At 38.9% G+C, this 24,135-nt stretch overlaps 1 protein-coding gene across 2 annotated transcripts; it reads right to left on the bottom strand.

Annotated features, from left to right (window-relative positions):
* Positions 1 to 6,506: 6,506 nt before the first annotated feature.
* bard1 (BRCA1 associated RING domain 1) lies at positions 6,507 to 23,518 on the bottom strand. 2 transcript variants are annotated; one of them, XM_077535885.1, is made up of 12 exons: positions 23,454 to 23,518; positions 23,309 to 23,361; positions 22,890 to 22,946; positions 22,323 to 22,471; positions 20,385 to 21,370; positions 19,364 to 19,444; positions 18,783 to 18,955; positions 13,648 to 13,774; positions 13,429 to 13,561; positions 12,164 to 12,256; positions 8,106 to 8,203; positions 6,507 to 6,951 (listed from the first exon to the last, which is right to left on the bottom strand). In XM_077535885.1, the coding sequence occupies exons 3-12, from the start codon at positions 22,898 to 22,900 to the stop codon at positions 6,607 to 6,609; spliced, it is 2,196 nt and encodes a 731-aa protein (XP_077392011.1). In that variant the 5' UTR covers positions 22,901 to 22,946; positions 23,309 to 23,361; positions 23,454 to 23,518; the 3' UTR covers positions 6,507 to 6,606. The 2 variants fall into 2 exon arrangements, with proteins under 2 accessions (XP_077392011.1, XP_077392010.1); XM_077535884.1 differs by having other exon boundaries at positions 23,309 to 23,506.
* Positions 23,519 to 24,135: the final 617 nt, after the last annotated feature.

The following is a 24,135-nucleotide window of genomic DNA, read 5'->3' as shown; positions in this document are numbered from 1 at the left end:
ATCACCTTACGGGCCATCATTTCTAACAGACTGTGTCTGATGATGTGTTTTTTAGTAAGAGGTTCTTATCCTCCAAATATGACCACAAACCAAATGTTTTCACTCGCAAACAAAGTAATTAGCGTGCCAAGAGCTGTCTGCTTCCATTTCCCTTAATCAAGCCGCTTTCAGTGTTTTAAAATCCTCCAGCTGGGTGCTTGGCACGTCTGCAGTCTGCATGCAGAAGTAGCAAGACAAAAGAGGGAATCTGCAAATGCTTTTTAAGCAGCATTAACATGCATATTGTCATCTTGAGTAAGCACTAGCGCTCAGTTCCTTCATGTAGTCAAAGTGCACTAGTGAAAATGTATGCCTGTTTTTTTCAAAATGGATAAATATTGTATCCATATTCTGCTTTAATAGCACAGATGTAGATTGGAGTTAAAGAAAAGTGTGCAGTGTTGTTGGTACTGTCACAGTAAACCATGAGAATTATTTTACAAATTCTACATGGCGAAAACGTCAATCAGCCGAGCTCAAACCTCCACCAAGAGAAAATCTGTTACAAAAAGTCAAGTATTTTGCGTCCGAATTCATGGTGGATGACGAAGAGATAGATCTTTATCCAGATACGTATGTACCAACATTTAATTAGTTCCGTGGGTCTATTTTTTTAGCGTGCTAACGTTAAATCACATACGGACAAGGTGGGGCTGCCAAAGTGGAATAAACCGTTTCGACCGGGCTATGTCAACTGGACATACTACGTTCAAACCTTTTGATAAAGTCGTTCGGACGTTATTTTAAAGCCAGTTGAACGTATTTTAACTCATTCACTCCCAGCTATTTTCACGGAATCAACTGAATTTTGACTGATTTCGTAAGGCCCACAGATTATTGCATTCTATTGCTATAAAAACATGGAACCTACCAAAAAAAAGATTTATTTTAAACGTTAAAAAAAAAGTATATTTGTATCTGTTTGCGTTTTGCAGCAACTAGCATTAGAATACAGCCAAGTTTTATCAATATTCACATTCCTGGTGAAAACAGTGGTTAAAAGAGGTTGTTGCAACACGGTTGAGCTCTTATACTCTGCTGCCACCTGCTGGCCGTTTTTTGTCATAGCTAACATTGCTTTAAGCGACCTCTTCAGGTCAGAAGCTACATCAAAGTCTTCTGTGTGCTCTAGCATAGAAAAACACAAAAAACATATAAATACGTTTTTGGTAGGGAATGACAAAGTATTAAAAAACGTATTTATACGTTTTTGGGTTTGAATGAGTTAAAATGTAGGCTAAATGCTAAAAACATGATTTGTATTTTCTCATGGCATTATGGTAGTAATACGTTTAGCATTTAGCCACCATTTTACCGATACGTCCAAACGACTTTGCCGATACGTGCGAACGACTTCACCAAGACATCCGAATGACATAGCCCATGTTATGTTCTGGGGTTGGATCCCAAAAACGCAGACATAAATAAGAGGTTAACACTTTATTCACACAACATCAAGAGGCATGGAACTAACTTGACTAGACCAGAAACAACGAGAAGGCATCGAGGAACAGACGAGCAGGTGGCCAGCTTGACAAACGACAGATGAACAGAGGAATAAATCGGCAGACACACTTCTCTGTCAGACTTATATAGACACCAAATGGCTCCGATTGGCTGTGGCCAGACATGTGGCTAACATGGAATTATCTGATTGGCTGTTGACCAGATAAAGAGATTAAAGATTCCTGACATCACATAGCTTGTTACCAGTTGAAACTAGTTGTTGTTACATGCTGATTGCATCAGAGCCCAAACAAATCACAGTCATGACTAGTGTTGTTCCGATACCGATACTGGTATCGGCAGAGGTGCCGATACTGCATTAAAACAGCGGTATCGTTATCGGTGACAACTCACAAGTAACATGCCGATACCATTAACTCCAACACTAATATAGGATTTTGGATGCAGCATCTTGTGTCTTGCTTGTGCACGACATTCACTGATATGTGACATGCCGATCTAAGATATCCTATTGGCCCTTGAATGCTCTGAACCAATAGCAGGACAGTTTTTTTCATGTTGAGGGAAAATAAACTTAAGTATCGGTATGGTATCGGCCGATACTGCAAAGCTGGGTATCGAGGGCCAAAAAACGTTATCGGAACAACACTAGTCATGACCCAAACATAACCCTTGAACCCAAACAAGACACAGTCATGACAGCCCAGTCAAAAGTGTTTACGCCACATTGGCAGTTCCACGCTATCAGTCATTCTATTTGTCATTACAAAATGACTGTTATTGCACCATCCTGCATGAAATTCGAGGTAAGACCCACAACCAGTTTTTGACATAACTACTCACCTCCAAATCCACATTGCTGTCCAGTTCAGATGTGTCATATATCACCGGAGTACCCCCCCACCCACTGTGTCCCGATAATCTCTTCCTGTTAACCTTTTAGACCCTTTCTTGGGTGCTGATGGATGGGGCTGCCCAATGGCAGGGCCTGGCACCCTATAATGAAATAGAAACGAGCGTCAGATAAAGACCAAAGACTTATGAACAGTTGTTCATAGCAGTTCGCTGATGCAGAAAAAAAAAATGGTTGGGTTCAATCCTGGGCTCAAAAATTGAGCTATGGTCAAATCCATTATTAAGAGATGGTGATTTAGTGTCTTTCTATGTGAACAGACAGAACCATCTATCTGGCTTGAGGTATGTAGACACCTTCGGTTTATCAATCACAACCATAGTGCTCCAGACATCCTAAGACTAATAAACTGTTATTTATCTTCATTATACATATCACAGCCTTATTAGAATTCGGTCCACGTGTATGTGCTGATACAATTTGGAATTACTCTACCGGGCGGCAAGAAAAAAAAAAAGACAGAACTGCGAGTGCCAGATGAAAAGAAAAGGCTCGGAGACATCGCTCTCGCCGCTGATGCCTTTTAGCTCTAAAAAGGATAAATGAAGGTTGCTCTTTGACTTCATGCAACAGCACAAAAAGGCCTCAACATTAATAGGCAGCCATTTTCTACCGCTGGCTGGAGCCTGTTCGAGTTGGACTGGAGCAAAAAAGACGGATTAGACTCTGGGCCAGTCAGCAGTTCATTACAAGGCCATCCCACCCCGCATTGATCCGATGGAAGATCTATGGGAATCAGCCATGTCAACCACTTCGCACAAACAACTGTTTTGGACTGTGAACTTGTGTGTGAAAAATATAGTCTTTCTTTGAGCAAATGATTAACTCTTTGACTGCCAAAAACGTTTAATAACGATCAGTAAAATCACCACGTATATTGCCATAAACGTTAAATAACGTTTATTTATTTTTTTTCTTAGTGCAACGTCTAAGTGCAGCGCTGCCTGGTCAATAGGTTGTGGAATCTAAAACACTCTAAACTATGGCCAGGAGATGGAAGCATTGCATCTCTTTTTCGTCAATGATCAAAGCCTGTGTCATTTCAAATTTTTTCTTTGACAACGTGTGGCAGTAAAAGAGTTAATTAATGGTTTGTCAACTAAAATAGTAGATTGAGTTTTTACATAGACCAGACAACTTCATCCACGTGTGACACTGAGAATCAAACCTCAGCTTTAATTCCTTATAATTAAGTAAAAGATTATTTCATTAGCGGTGATGATGGGATCATCAAATTAAATTAAAAAAAGAAAATGTTTTTAAAAAATGATGTTGATGCTAGCAAGGAAAGTCCAGCATCACTATTTGTTCCAAACTCATCAGTAATTATACCATGCCAAGTTGCAAAGCAAATAACTAAAGACTGTTTTATTTATTTTGTATTACTTTCATCAAGACATAAGTCTCTAAAATGTGCCTGGAACAGGAAGACAAACACTGTTAATATCCAATCAGTTGCTTTCATATTTTTGGGGAGCATTAAAGGGTTATTTTGCAGCCAGAACGAATTAAGGCATTTTGGAAATCTTAAAAGTAAAATAAGCTAAGAGTATGCTTGATTGTAAGTGAACACATGCTCGCACAGGTTCACTCGAGTTTACACTGGAAACACACAAGCTACAAAACAACCCTTGGCACGCCACATGTTTCTATGTAAATATCTTTAAATATATGGTATCTGTATTTAGGATGTGGAAAAATGTATCAATCGCCATGACACAAAACTATTTTGTTAAAGAGACTTCAAATAAAGTGTTATTCTGCAAATGGGATTTTTGGTCTTCATCATTATTATTGTTATTATTATTATTATTATTTTCATGAGGGGTTTCATGGGGTTAATCCGGAACTGAGGACCATCAGATCAGCCCATCATAGCAAAACAGTATAAATCTGTCAGTGAGCACATCTCCTTTGCCGAGATAAGGGGGGGTGACACACCACCCGGAGCTTCCAACACAGTAAAATTGGACATTTAAGTGGCTTTTAATTGTGGCCAACCATTCTGTTGAGTGTACACTGATTCTTGGACCTCAATATTCTTGAGCTCATGATTTACTTTGATTTTATTTTTTGTCTTTAAGAGATGGTAAAGCTGTAATGGCCACTAACGAGGCAGATTAATGACATATATTTTTCAGTCTCCCAGCAGTGTATACTGTACTTGTCCCTCAGCATAGAGGAAAAGCACAGCAGGGCGATCAGTATACCAAATTGTCATTTAAATTCAAATTTCAATTTGAAAAAAACAGCACAAGTAAATATCTCAACTTTTTCATGTTACAAAATAATCCAAAGTGTCTTTCGACGGGTTGCGTGAGAAGAGTATTTTTGTGCTTTTTGTGAGTTCAAGGACATAAACTGTGGTTTAATTAGAAGCGCTTCCTTGCCTCTTATCCTTTAACGGCCTCCTGCAGCTTAGCGTGGACAAGGGATGAAATTTTAGCAGCGCAAAGGAATCAATAGCAGTTAGGTGCATTCTAATAGCAGGCCAGTAGTCCTTGAATACAATTTACACATACTTATTGTATTCACAAATACACACCTTGCAAACAAAATGATTGTGTATTCTCCTCGTGCGTTGCCGCAGAAGTTTATCTGCATTTTTATAACAGCCAATTTAGGTAACAAACAACACTCAATCAATCCTGTCTGGGACTTTGCACTTGCATTTTCAAAAAGAATTTTCATTATCTTTCCATGGTAATTCAGGAGCTATTGTTCTGTTCATTTTGCAACATGACTAGTGGGTTGTAGATTTTGTCACCACATACCACAAAATTATCCCTATAGCTAAGAGAGCTTTAATTGATATCCACAGATTATATCAACAAAATCCCCCTTTTCATGCTTAACACTTACTCAAATCTACGGAACGACATATTCTCCCAGGTTTATAAACTGTCACAAATTGAAAACGCCACTTCACTACCAACAAATGGACGTCAAATTTTCTAATTCAAACAGGTCAACTGACAATTTGTTAACACATTCATCTGGTCCTGAATGGGAACTTGTTTCAAGAGCTACTTTTTGGGTGCAGATTAATGAAATGAAAATGAAAAATGCTCAAATTGCCTTTGTTATTGTAATGATAGCCATCATGTGACGGCCACTCATGTTAATGTCATTATAACCATCAAAAATGCTTGAAAAACAAATGCAGTAGCAGCCATTTTTAGACTCTCAATTACATAAAAAAAATACAAATAATAATAATAAAAAAAGATTTCAAAAAATAATAATAAAAATAAAAAATACATACCTGGGCTTGAATGCCTGGATTCTTAAAAGACAAAAATACATCTATGGCATTATCTCTGCGCGTTTCATTTTCAAACAATCACTTCTACGAGATTCCTTGAAAACGGCAAAGTCCCATTCAGAGCAGAGATGGGAAATCCAGGTCCAGAAAGTAAAAACCCAGCCACAGTGACTTTAGCCCCTTGTGCTAGCTAGCTAGCTAGTTTACTAGCAGGTATCTGAGCACTGGGGAGCTAGCTAGGGAGCTTGCTAGCTAGCAGCATAGTGACAGGACTACAACATTTGGAGTTTAAGGATTATGCTAGAAATGACATTAAATACACAACATATTACAGAGGTGGAAAATCCAGTACCAGGTGCTAGCTAGCAAGCTCCCTAGCTAGCTCCCCGGGTGTTCGGTTACCTGCTAGGGAGCTAGCTAGCTAGCACAAGGGGCTACAGCCAAACTGTGGCAGGGTTTTTACTTTCTGGACCTGGATTTGCCACCTCTGATTCAGAGCGTTCACGCAGAACAGGCACTGTGCTGAGGGCCCCATCCTCCATTGGGGGCCCCATTTTCCGCGACATTGCGACTGACAATTGTAAGGGAATGCTACGACATTCCATCCACCGTCTGTAAAGAGCAGACTCATGTTATAAATTCTGTGAGCTCAAAGTGGAAGCAAATGTAAAGAGCTTGTCCATTATTATCTGACATCTAATCAATCAAGTAACAGTCAAAGGTTTGCATATACTGTAATACACCATTGCACATTAAAATTACTCAAACTGGAAAGATTATCAATTATCATTGTGTGGTGAAATGATCAGATTAGGACTGTAGTATGACTTGCATGATTTACTTTCACTTTCAGTACTCCATGATAAACATTGATCATCAACATAATAAATCCAAAAGGCAGGTAAAGGTAAGTTCAAAATCCTTATTGTGATTGAATGTTTGGTACAGGGAGAAGTTGAAAAGATTTGATACAGTCAATAATCCAGGTGGAAGGGGCAGACCACACTTTGCCCCTCCGAACTACCGCGGGCTTGTGAGGACCCTCTTGGTCAAAGACGATGTACTGGGTGCAGAGGGCCTGGTCGGATCCCGGCAAAGCATGGTAGGCAGCGGCGTTGAGGGTTTGCGTCACATCGCTGTCGGGTTTGGGCCGCCGACTCAGCAGTTGACCTCCTCCATCGCGGAGGAGCTTGGCCAGCTCGTCTTTATTGGGCGACTTAAAAGAGCCCAAGAGGAAGAAGAAGCAGCCGTCGAACAGCGGTGGGAGCTGCAAAGCGACACGTAATGAGGAAGAAGAAATTCCGTCAATTGTTTCAAGTACTTGACCCCCCCTTACATTTATGGTTCTCTAGGAACTTTTTAATCATAATCCAAGCAGGCACATTTCCCCAATTATGTGTGAGGATTTGTTTAAGCCAGTGCAAAGGAATGTTAGGGCCAAGTTACCCAAAGGAAAAAAAAAAATACTGTTAGTACAAGAATTAAGTCAGAATTATGGCAATACTATCCAAATATAAGCACAAATGGAAAATGACTTTAACAGTAACATCAAATCTAATTTAATGCTTTTTTGTAAAGCAACTTAAAACTAATTTAATGTCCAAGTCGTACTGCATATAAAGACACACATGCATTGCATATTTTATACATATTAGTGCTGTAAGTCAATTACAATTTTTAATCATAATTAATCACGATTTCCATAGTTAACTTGCGATTAATCGTAAATCAATCAATTATTAATTAATCGCTTGTTGCATCTGTTCTAAATGTACAATAACATATTTTTCAAATTTTTCTTACTCTTGTTAATATGACTAATATGATTACCAAATACAAAAGCGCTTGTATCTTTTAGTTGATTAATACAGTAACTTTATAGTAATTAATTCATGAAATTACTGTTTACAAGTTATATTTAAAAGAAGTGTGAAATATTGAGTCATAGATTTGTGTTGAGGTAATCCTCTGCAACTAGGTGGCATCAGTGTTTCATGATGGACATTGGTGACAGGAGCATTACATTTTTTCTTTTCAGATCAATTTGTATTTGGAGCATGAAGCAACTCCGAATGCCTTTTGACGTTGTATTTAATGCTTCTTAATGCAATTTAAGGTCTTAATTTTTGGAAAATCAATTTAATACCTTTCGGTACTTTTTAATGACCTGTGGAAAGCCTCACTCAGGATTCTGTCAAGTTACAATAGTTAAAAAAAATAAAAAATAAAAAATCTCATATTTTACATGCTTTAGTAATATTGTTAACAGTTCTCTCAAAATACAAGGATGACATTCCTTGTCTGTTTCTAGTACAAAAAAAATATATATATATATCGAGGATTACTTTCTCGTTTTGCATCAATTTTCCAACCAATTCAGGTCATCAATACTTCTGAAATGTGCGTCTGTGTCTCATTTACCAAACTGCATCGGTTGATGCGACTGCGTTGGGGGCCCTCGCCCGCTGCGTGCTCGCTTTCTGGCATCCGCTCGCCTGCCTGCAGACATGCCTCCACCCCTGGCATCAACGAGAAATCAAAGCCACCGCTAATTATATTGACTTGAAAGAGCGGGATGACAAAGCTAATGTTGTTGACGAGTTGGAAGTCTTCAACGACTGGCAAACGGCGCTTGTTTGATAAAAAAAAAATAAAAAAATAAAAAAAATATGCCAACAGCATGATCATGTTAATGATGCACCTTAATAAGAAGCAAGTAACACCATGTAATAAAAGTATGAGTCATACATTTGTTTTGCTGTGTGTACAAGGCTGTAACTGAATTGCAACATGTACTGTATTATGAACCTAAACCATCAGTCATAGATTCAGTCTTTTTTAATACAGCACTGTACTTATTTAATGTCATCCTGGCTGTATTTACACAAACCTAAAAAAAAAAAAAAAAAAAAAAAAATCAAGACTCCTGTCCCGTTAACAAAACTAGTAACTACATTAGATTAAAAAAAATAATAATACATTCACAACCATTTCCAATCGTGAGCTATCAAGAGCCCCTCTGAGCTAATCTCCAATTCACATGATATCAGATAATGTTACGACCTATTTTCATTTTGTGCATATGAAATGAGCGTATGCCTCGCATTTTCATTTAGCGCAAGTCCAACAGGCTCGAGCAGACACGCAGTGGGGTTAATTGTTCCAGATAACAGTACTAAGTGCTACGGAGTAATTAGCATTTTAGCTAATTATTGTTACAGAGACGGAATGCAGAAATGGGATGCATTTAAGGATCGGAAAAGGCTGTCACCTCCAAGAATATTGTTTTTGATTGTGGATGTTCATCTGTGCACTGCATGATACTGTACTGCAGTGCTTCTCAAATAGGCACAAAGGGGGGAGCATTTGACCTCAGGGATTTTTTTATTTTTATTATTTATTTATTTTTACTGTCCTAGAATAAAGTGCAATTGCACCTCCACTACATTAGGGGGCAGTGGCACTCCCATTATGGCAGGGAGCATTCGCTAGGTGGTTGTAGGGGTTTTGTTTGCACTGAGCGTGCGCGCTTTGCACACAGCAAAAAAAATTAAAAAAAAAAAAAAAATCAGCACAAATTATTTGATATATTTTTGTTTTGCAGGTTAAAGTTTTTATTTTTATTTTTTATTTTTAATATTGTGCTCCCGAGTTAATGTTGGTGATCAGTTTGAATGCATTATTATTTATTGATTTTATGTAATTTTATTTTTCCGTATCATATGGTTTGACATGGTCAGTCAAAAAATGTTTATAGTTTAATTAAGGATTTAATTTTATTTTTGAATTTCAGATGCACTTTAAATCTTTTCTGTGACAGTTAATAAAGCTATTCTTTGTTGCAAGTACATAATTTTATAGACAAATGATACTATTTATAGTCACGGGGGGGGGGGGGGGGTTCTTCTTACTGGTGGTGGTGGTGGTGGGGGGGGGGGGCGCATGACAGAAAAATAATTGAGAAGCACTGCTGCACTGTAAGATGATTCTAATGTAGAATTTCATTAATAATGCCTTGACATAATTCAGTTCATTTATGTTTTATACAAATTAGTAAATTTTTAACTGGAAACATTCGATTTGAGTCGCTCTGTTGGATTACGATTCGATTTGATATGGTACAGTTGCAACTTTTGTCATGTAAAAGCACTCCAAAGTCCACACTATTCAAGATAAATCATAAAGATAATGTTTGCTTTGACTTGGGGGGGAAGAAAATACAAAGCTTGGTTATTAGCACATCAACTGTGCTGGTCAGACAGACCAAACAGTCTTCAAGGTTGTTCTCCAGCTTTATGTTCTTCTTGCTGACCCACGAGTTTCAGAACATAACACGTAGTTGTTCAAGAATATTTGTTCTCGAATTGAGAGCATTCATTTACTGAGCATTGTGACAGCTTTAGACTGAAATCTATCTTGAGGTGTTGCTATGGAATCAAAGAGGCACAATGCAGGGCTTGGCCTGCTTGACAGCAGCAGCATGCAAAGACAGGCGGCAATGACAGCTCCACTGCCGTATGTGAGCAAGAACGCGCGCACACGGACAAAAACAGATAGCATGTCACTGTGACTGTCATGGGGGAGACAAGCTGTGTCGGGTGCTCAGCCCGTGGGAATGAAAAAAAGATGTTTTTGTTTTGTTTTTTTCCTCCTCTCCATCGTATAAAGTGACACATTTTTCAGGTAGGAATTGCGACTCAAAATGATTCGTGTGTGGAGAGTAATGCAAGTGGGCTGGCCACGCTACTCAATACAGACACAGTCAAAAAATGATACGTGGCAGGAATTAGTGTTCATTTCGTCAATGAAAACAAAACAATTTCGTCAACATACGTTTCACCGGATTAAAACTAGACTCGACTAAAACTCCCATTAATAAATAGGGATGCACGATAATGCTATTTTCAACCGATACCGATAAAGCAATCATTTAGACGTACCAATGTCGATAACCGATAGTTAAGCCGAGAATTGTTTGCAAAATGAACTTGAATACAAATACGAATACATAAATACGAACTTTACACAATGTTTCAAATCAAATGGTTAATTTTAAATTGGTCGATAATTGCCGATAATTTTTGGCAAATTTCTTTATTATCTGGTTTATCTGTATGACGTCAAATTGGTTGATAATTGCCAATAATTTTCGGCGGAATTCTTTATTATCTGGTTTATCTGGATGACGTCAAATTGGTTGATAATTTTCGGTGAATTTGTTTATTATCTGGTTTATCTGTATGAAATCAAATTGGTCAATAATTGCTGATAATTTTTGGCAAATTTCTTTATTATATGGTTTATCTGTTTGACGTCAAATTGGTTGATAATTTTTGGTGAATTTGTTTATTATCTGGTTTATCTGTATGAAATCAAATTGGTCGATAATTGCCGATAATTTTTGGCAAATTTCTTTATTATCTGGTTTATCTGTATGACGTCAAATTGGTCGATGACTGCCGATAATTATCGCCCCCCGATATTATCGTTCATCCCTATTAATAAACAATAAGTACGAAATCAGTATGCATTTTCATCAACTAATGAAGATGTGACAAAAAAATTTACTTATATGGACATTTTAGTTCATGAACAAACACAGGAAAGTACATTAAATTAACACCTCTTTTGTATCTACTCTGCAAGCCCTGGCTCGTCGTTTGTCAAACGTGTATGGCCGGCAACTTACATCGTGGTGATGCTGGATATAATGCGGGCTCACAGCCTTTTTCGGACTTTCTTAATAGAAAGAGTTGCAAAACTTTGTTTTACTGAGCCTCCACTGACAATAATTCTCTGTGATGGTCTGAGAAAAGTACGCTCAATCATGCTTCCATTCCAGCTTCAACTTTTCAGTAAAAAAAAAAAAAAAAAAAGTTGTTGCCAATTTCAGAGCCACCTTAGGAATCAAACATATTTATTTATTTTCCATTAACTTGGGGGAGCATTTGTGGCCACTTTTGTGCGAGCAATTTTCAGGTACATTGTCTGAGCTTGTTCCTGTGTCTAGTACATATCAACTTGTCTCACTGCTACATCTGCAAGAGTGTGACAGACTGTGACACATTGTGAGGAATCAGCACGCCTCAGGGTGTCAGCATTACTAGCAAACATACTTTTCGCTCCCTTTTCGGAGGTTACATTTATGAGATGACATTAAAAGTAAAAAAAAAAAAAGCAACATGTTGATTAGCACCGATGATCATTCCTATTAGTGTTAATTTTATCAGCCATTTTTAAATTTACCAGTAGTCTCGGTTTTAGTCCAGTTTCAATCACTATTAACATACCTCATGCCGTTATATTTTCTCTCTTACTACAAATGAACATCACCTTGAAATGTCGGTTATCGGTCTCCTTGACTACTAATAATCAGTATCGGCCTTGTAAAAACATTATCGGTCTATCACTAAATATGAATTTAAAATTTAGCCAAAATTGCTGAATGGTGGACCTACTCAACCTAAAACTTTACTTACAGCTGTATTTGACAATCCAGCAGCCTGCAAGAAGTCCAAGGAGGGTGGAGTAAGTGGTCGGCATCGGTCCTTCCGGCACCACAATATGACTCACTGGGGGAGGGCAACATACATGAAAGAGCATGTTAGCAATGTTGTCATCATCAAGTCGGATGTGGTTCGATATTGAGCTCAACAGTAGAACTGTTCAGCATAAGCATCGAATGCATTAAAATAACTCAGAAATAATAGATGTACTGTACTACTTCATTTCCTTAAACTGTACCACAATTTTCTGATTTATTATTTCTCGACTTCTCATTCATAAGCTTCCACTTCTATCAAGAAAACTTGCATCTTGTGATTGTTTTGGCTTCCAAATACATCTCTCACTCTAAATGATTTACAAGACTGCCTGAAGGCAATCCGAAAATGTGATTAGAGGGCAGTCCAAATTTTAACTCAAGCTTATTGCTTGTACTACGCACATCAGCGATGCTGATGGCGAAGCCCAACCAATTACACCTGGAGGGCAAAACCTATTGCATGCTGCACTTGCTGTTGATTTGTAGCCTTCCAATCAGAGTAAAAAATAAATAAAAATAAAATAAATCCTTTACTGCAATTTTGAGCGACATGCTAAAAGACCTCCAAATGTCAAGATCGCTTTTGCTTTCTACATTTCTCGCAGCCAGCCAATACGTTTGAGATGATGGAAGGAGCCGTCACAACACTTTAATTACTCCTGACATTAAGTGATGGCGTCAATGTAATACATGCAAGAAATATTTTATTTAACGACGCTGGAAACCACATTAATCGTAATAATTTAAGAACTTCAAGTGAGGAATTCTACAGGCAATAATTTCTATACAGTAGCTGCTCATAAACAATATTTAAAGCCAAACGGGGAAGTTCAGTTTACATATCTGAAGATATTTGGAACGTTAGCGCCAACGTGTCTGCTTGCAAATTAGAATTCTTACAAGCCTTGTTAAACTCCTCATTTGCTGTCGGCATTTTTTTTAAATGTACTAATGAGTTTCCACAGACCATACATGTAAAATACATGCCACGGAAAATAGCTTTGTACTAGTTATAATGAACTATGTTCATAGCCCCAAGCCTGAAATCCGTTTTCGTGATCACAGAAAACCTTTCATCTCTCAGAGCGTAAAAACGTGAGTGAAACTCCGTGCACGCGTACTGCAGTATTTGCCTTAAGGGGACAAAAATAAAAATCTGTTTTTAGTCTTTGAGACAAAAAAAAAAAAAAAAACCGCTACCTGAAGAAGAAAAGGAGTGCGTTATCGTTCCGCCCAAAAGCCGACTCAGCTTAGCAAACTGATGCTGGTCTGTTTGCGACAGCTTGCTCGACACAAGCAAAATGATTTCTTCTTGCTTCACACGATTACCCATCTACAAGAGGACAAAAAAAAAGTTTAGAATTCAGAATTCTTAGATACAGAATTTCACTGGAAGAAGAAAAAAAAATGTAGACATACGAGAGAACGACTGGCTGGGCTGTTCAGAGATGTGTTGGCATTTTGAGCTTGCTCAGACACTTCCTGGAAGACGTCCAGCATCTCTTGAGTTATTATGTAGTCTGCAGGCCGCTTGCCATGAAGGTTACTATGAAAAAGATTACATCAAATGTAATGATCAGATGGCGCGTACATAATTAGAAGATTTGCTGCGACTAAGACAATCTACTGGGGCCAGTCATACATGAAACTAATTAAGGCAAGGTTCATTTAAAAGACTTGAAAGCTCTTGAACAGTGGTGTGCAAACTACGGCCCGGGGGCCATTTGCGGGCCGCCGTCCATTTTTTAGTGGCCCGCAACATATGCTAAAAATGGCATTTGACTCAGTTCAAATAAAATAAAAACAAAAATGTTTGGAGATGGTCAAAGTAAGAAGGGAGGGTGTCGAAAAACACAGGTGCTATTAAAGGTTATTTTAGTTAACTAAAACTAATGAAAAAACTAAAATTCAAAACAACAATTTCGTTAACAAAATAAAGTCAAAACGAAGATGCTTTTAAAAAAAACTAATTGAAACTACATTTTATGTTTACAAAACTAACTAAAATAAAACTACAGTAACTATAATTATAGGAAAAACGTCCTTCGTTTTAGTCTTTGGTAATTAATTTTACATATGAGCCTTTGGGGATTATTTTAAATGTGATTTTTAGTACATTTATTTTGATATAAACCGGAATAATGACATTGAGTCCATGGTGTTTTTTTAAATATTGTGCACAAGTAATTACACATTAAAACAAAAAAACAAAAAGCTAAAACTAATACTGAAACTAACTAAACTAAAACTAAGAAAAACTAATTTAAAAAAACTAACAACCACCCTGAAAACTAATTAATACTAACTAAATTAAAAAAAAAAAAAAAAAAAAAAACTCAAAACAAAATCAAAACTAAAATGAAAAATTCCAAAACTATAATAACCCTACTGCCATATTACAAATAAATTGGTTTATATACTGTAGCGTTTTTCTAAATATGCAAAAGCACAAACAAATTATTTGTACAATTTTTAGGACTCAACACAATTTCTCTTCATAACATTATGTGGCCCTTGCGTCCTTCTGATTTTCTGTATGTGGCCCTCAAATGAAAAAGTCTGGACACCCCTGCTCTTGAAGAATAAACTTGACATCAGAGATCACGCTCCAGTATTTTTTTTTACAGTATATCTTGTGATTGGTATTTTAGACCACATAGCACTGGTAAAATGTATGCACTTGACTCGGGCCGCTGTATATAAGGTTTGACGACAGCTGCAGTTTTTCTCCGGCCAGCTGTGTCGGAATTCAATCAGGTTGTCTTATCAATACTTGTCTACTAGGAAGACAGGTGTTATCTGAAGACAACACACTGGGATGGGGGGGGACACACAAAAACAATAATTTAAGGAGGACCAAGCCCTGCTGGTTGTCTGTGAAAAATTAGGCATCAGCAAAGATAACACATGGGAGAAAATTAATAGGTCCACTGGTCCATAAAAATGTTTCACTTGGGTTCTTACCTCAAGCAAAATTTACAGGTACACAAACACACACTTTAACCCACACACAAACCGATTTATGCAGCTGCACATGAAAAGTGAGGGGGGGAAGGATGGGGAAAGCAGTCGAGAACAATCTGTCACAAGCTATTGCGCCAAAATACACGAGAGGGGAAGCCATAAGTAGTTCTATAGCGGCACTTGTCAAAGTCATGGGAAGAAATTGGAGCAGTTGCTCCACAAAAACCCGGAAGAGCCCATGAAAGAGACACTTAAGTGAACAAACATTTGTAATGGGACAAAGTTCAGACGGCGCAACTGAAAGTATTTAACACAAGAGTCATTTCTATTATAAGATTTGCTCAAACACATCCCCATTTGGTCTTAGAACATGACCGCAACACAGCGCAGTGAATGTATGCAGTAACATATTTACAAATGCAAAAGCCGCATGCCAAGCCCTCCATTAGAGATTGCATTGGCAGATGTCTGGAACGGCCTCTTCTGAGTTGACTGCATGCGTGTGCAACAGGAGGGCGCAGAAAGGGCAAAGATTGTATTTATCTTGCACGGACAGGGGCTCATTTGTTCCATTTCCCTTTTAGACAGACGAGCGAAAGAGAAGATGGAGTCCCATCAAAGCGATAAGACAAATAAAGTGCCAGTGAGACGACAGCAGATGACGGGTGCACACTGATTGGACAGAGGGCTGCTGGAAAGAACAGTGATTGCCAATAATGTATGTTTATAATGGGCCACTCTTACTGGTTAAGTAGTACAGTCGAGCCCCGCTATTTGCAAAAACGCAGACAAATAAGATTTTAACTCTTTATACGCATAACATTGAGAGGCATAGAACAAACTTGACGAGACGAGAAACAACGAGAATGTATCGAGAATCATGAGACGCTAAGCGAACTTGGGCTGTGGACGTGCACAGAGGAACAGAGGTAATAATCCGACAAAAACACACCCTTCTCAGATAGGCTTATACAGACAGCAAATCGATCTGATTGGTTGTGGCTAGACATGTGGGTAACAGGACTGACCTGGAATTATCTGATTGGTTGTTGACCAGATAAAGAGATTAAAGATTCCTGACATTACATAGCTTCTGACATCACATAATGTTTTACCAGTTGAACCTAGATGCTGGTTACATCAGTTCAAAACAGACATTTGACCTCATGGTTGCATGGCCCTAGTCATGACAGCAAACAACCCTTGCATGACCCTAGTCATGACAGTAAACACAACCCTTGCATGACCCTAGTCATGACAGTACCCCCCGCGCCCCTCAAGGACGCCTCCTGGCGGACCCCTAGGTTTTAAACATAACCCTTGCATGACCCTAGTCATGACAGTAAGCATTTGCTACTGTTAAAATAATGATGTGTAAACCATCATTATTTGTTCCTGTTCATTAAAGGAACACTTTACTTATTGATCCATTTTTAGCAGCAAAAAGTTGCTACTTTTTCAATAATTAATTTGGTGACGTGATTATTTTTTTATGTACATTTAATAACTTTTAAACCGATGTTAAAATGAATCGAACGCCGGCATGTTTGTTACACGTGACTAAATAACCCGGATGTTTACGTCACTAGTGTGTAAACGCTACACTATGGAAGCACTATGCAACGCAGCCGTGCATCTCGCGTCAAACCCGGAAGGATTAAACCTTATCGCTTCGAGCCAACACGACAAAATAACTCTACCGAAGGAAAGTCTGCCTTGGATGTGAAAGTTGTGGCGCCAGATGGTCTTTTCGGGCACAAAATAAACTTTGACGAACGAGTGAATCAGGCGGGGGGTGAGTGGTGTTCGTGCGGGAGCTGCACATGAATGGACAATCCGCAAATGAATGTGTGCTGTCTGGAAATGAAAAAACTCGAGGATCGGTTCCTTGCGGACAATCTCAACTGCATCCTGGAACATCAGACATTCAACATGGCAATACTAAATAGACATTCTCAGGATAGCTTTGGTTGCGATGAAAGATGTGAAGAAGAAAAGTCTTGGAGGAGCAAATATCCAACAGGTAATGTGACACACAGTACGAGCAATGCAAAACGTGTGGAACTGACGAAATATTTCAGGAAAAAGAAAAAATAGTAAAATTAAATGTATCGTCGTTACAGCACCCAACCTCCCCTAGCTGTTTTTTTTTTTCTTTTTTTGCGGAGCGTCCCACTGCGGTCAGGCCAGCCGCCACTCGAAAAGACGAAGTCAAGCCAGCCGCCCCAACGATTGTTAATACTGTGCATTACGGTAACGTGCCGACGTGCCCCTGCGTTGGCCACCTTCAAATGAATTATGAAATAAAACAGTCCGTGCAGTATAATAACGAATGCCCCCCCCACCCCCGAAACATGCCTACCTTTCGCTTTACATTTGCTTCGCTTCTCCGAGATCTTTCAGTGGCCGTAGGGAGACCTCGATTTGTGCCGGCTGTTGTGAGAGTGAGCTCCGTGTTGCTAGCAGAAGTAGCCGCCAGAGATCCTCCATCGGCTTGATTATTTCCCACGTCTGGTTCTTTAAAGATACTCGGTACTGCGTTGGGCTTTAGTATTAGGCGTGTGGCGTACCCCATCTCAAATTGTAACATATTTTGTATGTAAGTCCTCATGCCTGAAATGTTCGCTGCGCGCACGCCTGCTTGTCCTTCTACTCATGTCGGTTTTTTTTTTTTTTTTTTTTTTTTTTTTTTTTTAGGGGGTCTCGCGGGTTTTTCCTTGCCGACGCCTTGCAAAATTTTGCAATACACAAAGGCATAAGTGACAGTTTGTGTCCTCCCCGTTGTTATGTCTGCGTGAACTACTGTTCGCCAAGCGAGTATACACACTAGTGACGTCACCACTCGGGGGCGTTGCAACACGGAAGTACTTCTATGTTGAAGAAAAGTTAAATAAATCAATATAAGGGTGTATTCTTCAGCTCTTATGCATTTTTCGTAGCTAAACTAACTATTTACTGCCGATCAAGCCATACATGTAAAATTAAAGGAGCCTTCCTTTAAACATTTGTGTGGAGATTAAAACCAATTTATATCATGCAACATCATAACATTAACTTCATTATGTGTGATGCATTCCAAATATGCAATTTCTTGAAGAACCACAAACTACCTAAAGATCAGTGTTGCCAAAGTTACTTGACTTGACTTTGAAAAGTAACTCAGCTACTTTGCTACTTGATTTTAAGTAACAAAGTTTGATTACAAGTCACATTATTAATTAGTTTCAGCAGACACTAAAAACTTCACTTCACATAAAAATAACAACTGGTTCAGCCAATACAGGTGGGCTGCCATGCTTTTCTTGCCCACCCGCCAGGCTAAGCATCACGCGCCGATTTTCACTATTCGTCCCTATCTGTGAATAGCGGGGGTTCAACTCGATATGTATTTTGTCTTTTTTTTACTGGAACCGGCCTCGTGCAGTAAAGTCCTGTTATTTCCAGAATAGGAAATCACCTTATTCCTCACCTGGAAATTGCCTGCCAGTGACTCATGCCTGCATTATAATAATGCCTTTATTCTGTAGAAGCAAAAAAACAAAAACAAAAGAAAAAACTGCCAGTATAAAAGAAACAACAAGAGAACTTACACGACACTCTGCGAGGCTCCAAATTGTAAGAGCAATTTGACCACAGCTATGTGCCCGTTTCGCACGGCATCGTGAAGCGGAGAGTCGTTTTCATAGCCAGGAGTGTTCAACAGGGCGCCCCCTGATAACAGTGCCTCCACTACTACCAGATGGCCCAGGTTACATGCCTCGTGCTGAAATACACAAACATGAGTCTTGAATCAGCAAACAGCTTGTGTGGGAAATACTCAGAAGGGTTTATTATACATCTATCTATGTTCAATACATTAACATTTTTAAACAATTAATAGTAATGGAATCATCGTTTGGAGCCTTTTTTTTAATTTTTTTAAATAGTCTAAAACCTCAGATTTCAGCATATCAGCATATTGTTCACTGATTTCTGTCTTCCTTCATGAAAGAAGGCTGATTATCTTCTGTGTTTAATCAAAATATTACATTCGCAAACATCTGCTTTTACTTTGGAAAACAATGACCAAACCAGTAACATCAAATCAATTTTCTGTATGTGGCCCTCAAAAAGTATGTCTGAAAAGAGCATGACTGGATTTAAGGCATTACAAGCAGGTTATTGGTCCTACCAGAGGTGTCCATCCTGCATTATCCTTCAGGTTGGGGTCAGCTCCCTGATCCAGTAGTTCCTTGACACCCTCGACATCCCCCTGTAGGACACCAACGAGAATTAATTAAACAACACTGTAAAATCTACTGGTGAAACTGAAGTATGAAACAACATGCAAACATTCGGAATCGCGTTTCATTTCTATCTGTAGAAAGGAGGAAAAGTCCGTTGGAAGTTCTGCCAGCCGGCGCACCATTGAGCAAGTTACATAAAAGCTTCCACACAACTACTAAGTGAACAGCATGCTCTAACGCAAATTTCATCAGCAAAGACTTGCGTCGATATTCCGGTGCTGAAAACCAGGATTTTCATGCTATGTTGAAATCTAGATACAGCAATCCCTACAGTCTACTACAAGACAAAAAAAATAAAACCTCGTCATGGATTTGCAGCAGAGTAGGATAGCTGTCGGTTTTTTTTTTTTTTTTTTTGTCTGAATATTCAGTCCTGAATACTGCCATCTTAGCTATTCAGATGTGTTTATTTGCGTTTAAAAAAAAAAGTATTTTGACTACAAGGTAGGAGTGTGATGATATATAAATATCGCGATAAATTATTAGATACGCCTACGCCAAGTATCGATATTTGTAGTTAATATACAGCCACTATAACGGCTCCATTGTTCATTACTTATTGAGCAATTACATGGCGGGCCACTAGGGGGAGCGCCTCATAAGAGTGGCAGGGAAATGTACGTAAGTCTTCAAGCGAAGAAGACTTATGAGCTTACTTGGGCAAGACATTCATCTGCCCAGCAAGTGACTCAGTCTTTGCACGTTTCTATGAAAAAATGTATTATATCTTCAATTGTAAAGTTTTAAAACACATTTCATGTTTTGACTTTTTGAACGACACAATTTCTGAGGAATATTAATGCTGATTTAATTGGATTTAATAAGTAATTGTATTTATTTATTTACTTTTGCAATGTTACACAAAAAAATGTGTCACAGTTTCTAAAATGAAAATTGACAACCTACCTTTATAGCAGCTAAATGCAGCGGGGTTTCTCCTTTGTGGTTCTTCTTTACGACTGTTGGGCTCCCTGAAGCACGAGAAGGAGATTTTCTAACAGCCCTACTTGGAACAGGCGAACTCTCTCCTCGATCTTCTCCGGGGGGCTTTTTACACCTCAGTTTGGTCAAATATGGTGAATTAATGGCAGCAGGAGACAAGTGACCCGATGACTTTCGACAGCGGCCTGATGAGGCTGTTGGCCTTTTCGGTGTTGTCTCCAGGGCAACGACCTCTCCCTCCAGTCTTGTGCGTTTTGAGGAATGCTGCGGAGAAGAAAGGGAGCCCTGTTTTTTCTGGATCTGTTTTGACATGGAGTCAGAGGCTGGCAGTGTGCCATCAATAATGTCTGATTCATTCTGACAAAGCAAGTTTGGGCTCTTGGGTTCAGCAAGTCCATCTGTCAAGGTGCTCGTGCTAGACACAGGTGCGAGATCATTCATGTCAGATACGACAACAGGGCTAACGAAGGTAACCCTTTTATGAGACGTCCTTTCAACTTCGCCACCATGCTGTTCGGATTCCGTTAAGGTACTTTGATCCTCTATCATCTCCCACTGCTTGTTTATGGCATCAAGCTTCTTTTTCGCCATCTGTCGACTCTGTTTCTTTGAGGCCTTTTGCGATGTTTTCCTTTGGCTGCCCATCTTTTTCGCATATGTCCTCTTCTTCCTCTTCTGGTTGTTTTTGTTGGACTTTGGAGAAGAGGAGCCAGAGTCCTGAGAGGATGAGGTGAAGTTGAAAACTGCCAGGTCACCAACTTCAGCCGTTGAAGCAACGGGCTGCGCTTCCGCCGCTTTTTGCAAAGACTTGCTTTCGGGTATGGCGGCTTTTGGAACTTTTTCCACCACGCAACGCATTTTACGGCTCCGAGGGCTGAGCCAGATCTTGAAGTTCTTCTTGTGTTTTAAGACGGTGCCCTCGTTTTCTGGCCGCATTACCTCAGAGGAGTCTGTGCAATGAGAAATGAGGAAAGAAAAAAATATTTAAGCACTTTAACTCATTCACTCCCAGCCATTTTCACAGAAGCAATCCCGTTCGCTCCCGGCTGTTTTACTGAATTTTGACTGATTTTGCAAGGCCCACAGAATATTGTGTTCAATTGCTATAAAAGCTATAAAGTCTCCTCTTTCATCAGAAAAAAAAAGTATGTTTCGATCTGTTTCCGTTTTGCAGCAATTAGCATTAGAAGAGAGCTAAGTTTCATCAGTTTTCACAAATCTATTTAAAATTCTAAGTAATTTTGCTTTTTTTTTTCTAGATGGCCCTGGTTGATCTCCTTTGCTCTGCTGCCACCTGATGGCCGTTAGGGTAATAACTACCATTTCTGTAACCGTTCTTTGCGGTTGAGAGGCTGCATCAAAGCCTTCTGTATGTTCTAGCATTAAAAAACAAAACAAAAAAAACATATAAATACGTCTTTGGGACACTTAAAACTTTAAAAAAAAATGTATTTACACGTTATTGGGAGCAGATGAGTTAAGAACTCTAAGAAGCTTTGCCTACACCCTAAAATATTTGCCACTGAATCAGAAAACGCAATATTAAAATTGGCGCATTTTCAAGACTTTCAACCACCTGTAAGAAATTTGAATTTCAAAATGTTATAATGAGTCCCGTATGCTTAAGAGGAGCTTTGAAACCAGACTTAGAGTGCACACAAACTGGCATAAACAGGGAAATAAAAGCAAATATTGACTAGTTTGTATGCGTGCCACAGTCTGTGCACAAAAATCCTAGCATTACTAATTGCATTGCATAATTACAGTCATTAGAGGGATGCTGCCGGAAAGGAAAGAAACTGTCCTCCCCCCGTGTCATAATGTAAATGTTTGAGTCTGCCACCGTGACAAAGGAACGGAAGCCAGTAAATATTGATTTGAGCAAACTTGAGCAACATTTACCAAGCAGTCCATCAGGGTTCAACATGGACTCCAAGTCACAATAGAGCGGTATGATGCTGCTGATCTGTCTGTTGATTTTGATGTCTTTCACCCAGGCTGGGCTGTGACAAACCACACAGCCATCACCTGCCTGTGGGCCTGCGCACGACCTATGGAATTAAAAAAATAAATAAATCATTAAAATCCACTTTTTTTTTGGTTCGGTATAATACAAACTCGATACACACAAATACTTGGGTGGAGTATACAAAAAAAAAACTATGTATTTTATAAGCATGTTACAGAAAAACAGGTGTGCATGGCTATTTTGATCATACACTGCAAAAACACCATCTGCATTTATGTGCACAGGCAACTTACGTCGTTACCTTCCACAAACCCTATCTCGTCTCATCCCATCTGATCTCATCTTGCAGTCAATTTACATCGGTGCAGCATATGTACTTCAATTCCATGTAGTTCGAATGTGACGCAGCGCATGAATACCAAGCGTGGCCAAGTCACTGAGATGTAATTTACTCCTACGTGTGCATTTCTGCAGGGCATATAAAGTAATGGGAACGTTACCTGCACAGCATATGCTCACATGCTCCGAGACAAACTGGATCCTTCAGTAACTGGGAGCTGGATGAAGAGAAAACAGCAGTCGTGGTAGGCCATTATGATCAATGCAGATCAGCTATCGTCTTTCAACAGATTCATCCTTAAATAACCGTCACGTTAAGTAACGTCACACACTTACTCGAAGCTTTGCAAGGTCACTTTCGTTCGCAACAAACTGAAATTATTATGATTATTATGATTATTATTATTATGATTGGTATTATTATTATTATTATTATATTTAGGTGTTGAGGGTTATCTGAATAGACTGTCTTGAGGTCGTGTTGTTTTTTCCTCTCTCCCCGTTCTGATTATTCCGGTAAAAGCGAATATCTACTTGTTAAGAGAAGTCAATGGCGTACGACGAGGTTACGGTAACTTACCATTTTGAACAAAGTAGAAGACGTCGAAAATTGGTAAGCGCCTCTTTGGTGTTCTTCCAGTCGTTTGTTTGCAACACAACAGATGTATCCATTATACTAAAATTGAACGCAAGTCTGTACTCCGTTTTAAAATATTGCGACCTACTTCCTGGTTACTGCTCGCATCTCCCGCCTATTCGATGGACGTCACTGTTGGCAACCCTGATGACGTAATTCCGGTAACCGTTCCCCGACTACAGTATTTGTTGAAAAACTCACCTACTCGTTGTTTTGTTGTCTTTCTGAAGCACCCGTAAATGCCACAACATGGCTTCAAAGCAATGTCTAGTATAGTAAAGTAGTATAATTGTGTTGTTGCACTAATTTGAAGTCACAAATGTCGAGTCAGACAAGCTTTATATTGTTTAGTGAGGAAGTTAGAAGAGTTTTTGCTATGTGTGCATTTGTTGTGATTGTATTGTATTGGTGTTAATGTTTTATGTTATATTATGTTTGTTTTTTGTGTTTCTGTAAAGCACTTTGTGACAACTCAGGCTGTTTGAAAGCGCTATATAAATAAAGTTGAGTTGAGTTACAAAAAATAGTTTATTCATATTGTTCATATGTTGCCCTGGTGGTGTATACTGTACTGCAGTGCTCAACATTAAAGAATACACTCACCTTTGAAAAGTAAGATTTGTATTAATTTCTCACATTGGTATGTACAGTCGACCCCCATGCTCGAGGTTCACACCGCAGGTTCCTCCCCCCAACCCCCAATATTTTTTTGTGCGGGCGGGTAGTTACAATTCCCTTCCCATTTTTCCATGGAAAACATCTTGAACGTT

The sequence above is a fragment of the Festucalex cinctus genome, chromosome 11 (assembly GCF_051991245.1).
Source record: "Festucalex cinctus isolate MCC-2025b chromosome 11, RoL_Fcin_1.0, whole genome shotgun sequence".
Lineage (NCBI taxonomy): Eukaryota > Metazoa > Chordata > Actinopteri > Syngnathiformes > Syngnathidae > Festucalex > Festucalex cinctus.
Note: the sequence above shows the minus strand (reverse complement) of the source record. Positions and strands in the feature narration are given on the sequence as shown.

Excerpts from the sequence above, each read along its gene's own strand:
- bard1 (XM_077535884.1), bottom strand. The coding sequence starts at position 23,400 with ATGGATACATCTGTTGTGTTGCAAACAAACGACTGGAAGAACACCAAA. Across the intron at positions 19,445-20,384 it reads TGCATTTAGCTGCTATAAAG|GGGGATGTCGAGGGTGTCAA; the intron begins GTAGGTTGTCAA and ends GGTGTCCTACAG. Across the intron at positions 12,257-13,428 it reads GCACTCCTTTTCTTCTTCAG|TGAGTCATATTGTGGTGCCG; the intron begins GTAGCGGTTTTT and ends GCCCTCCCCCAG.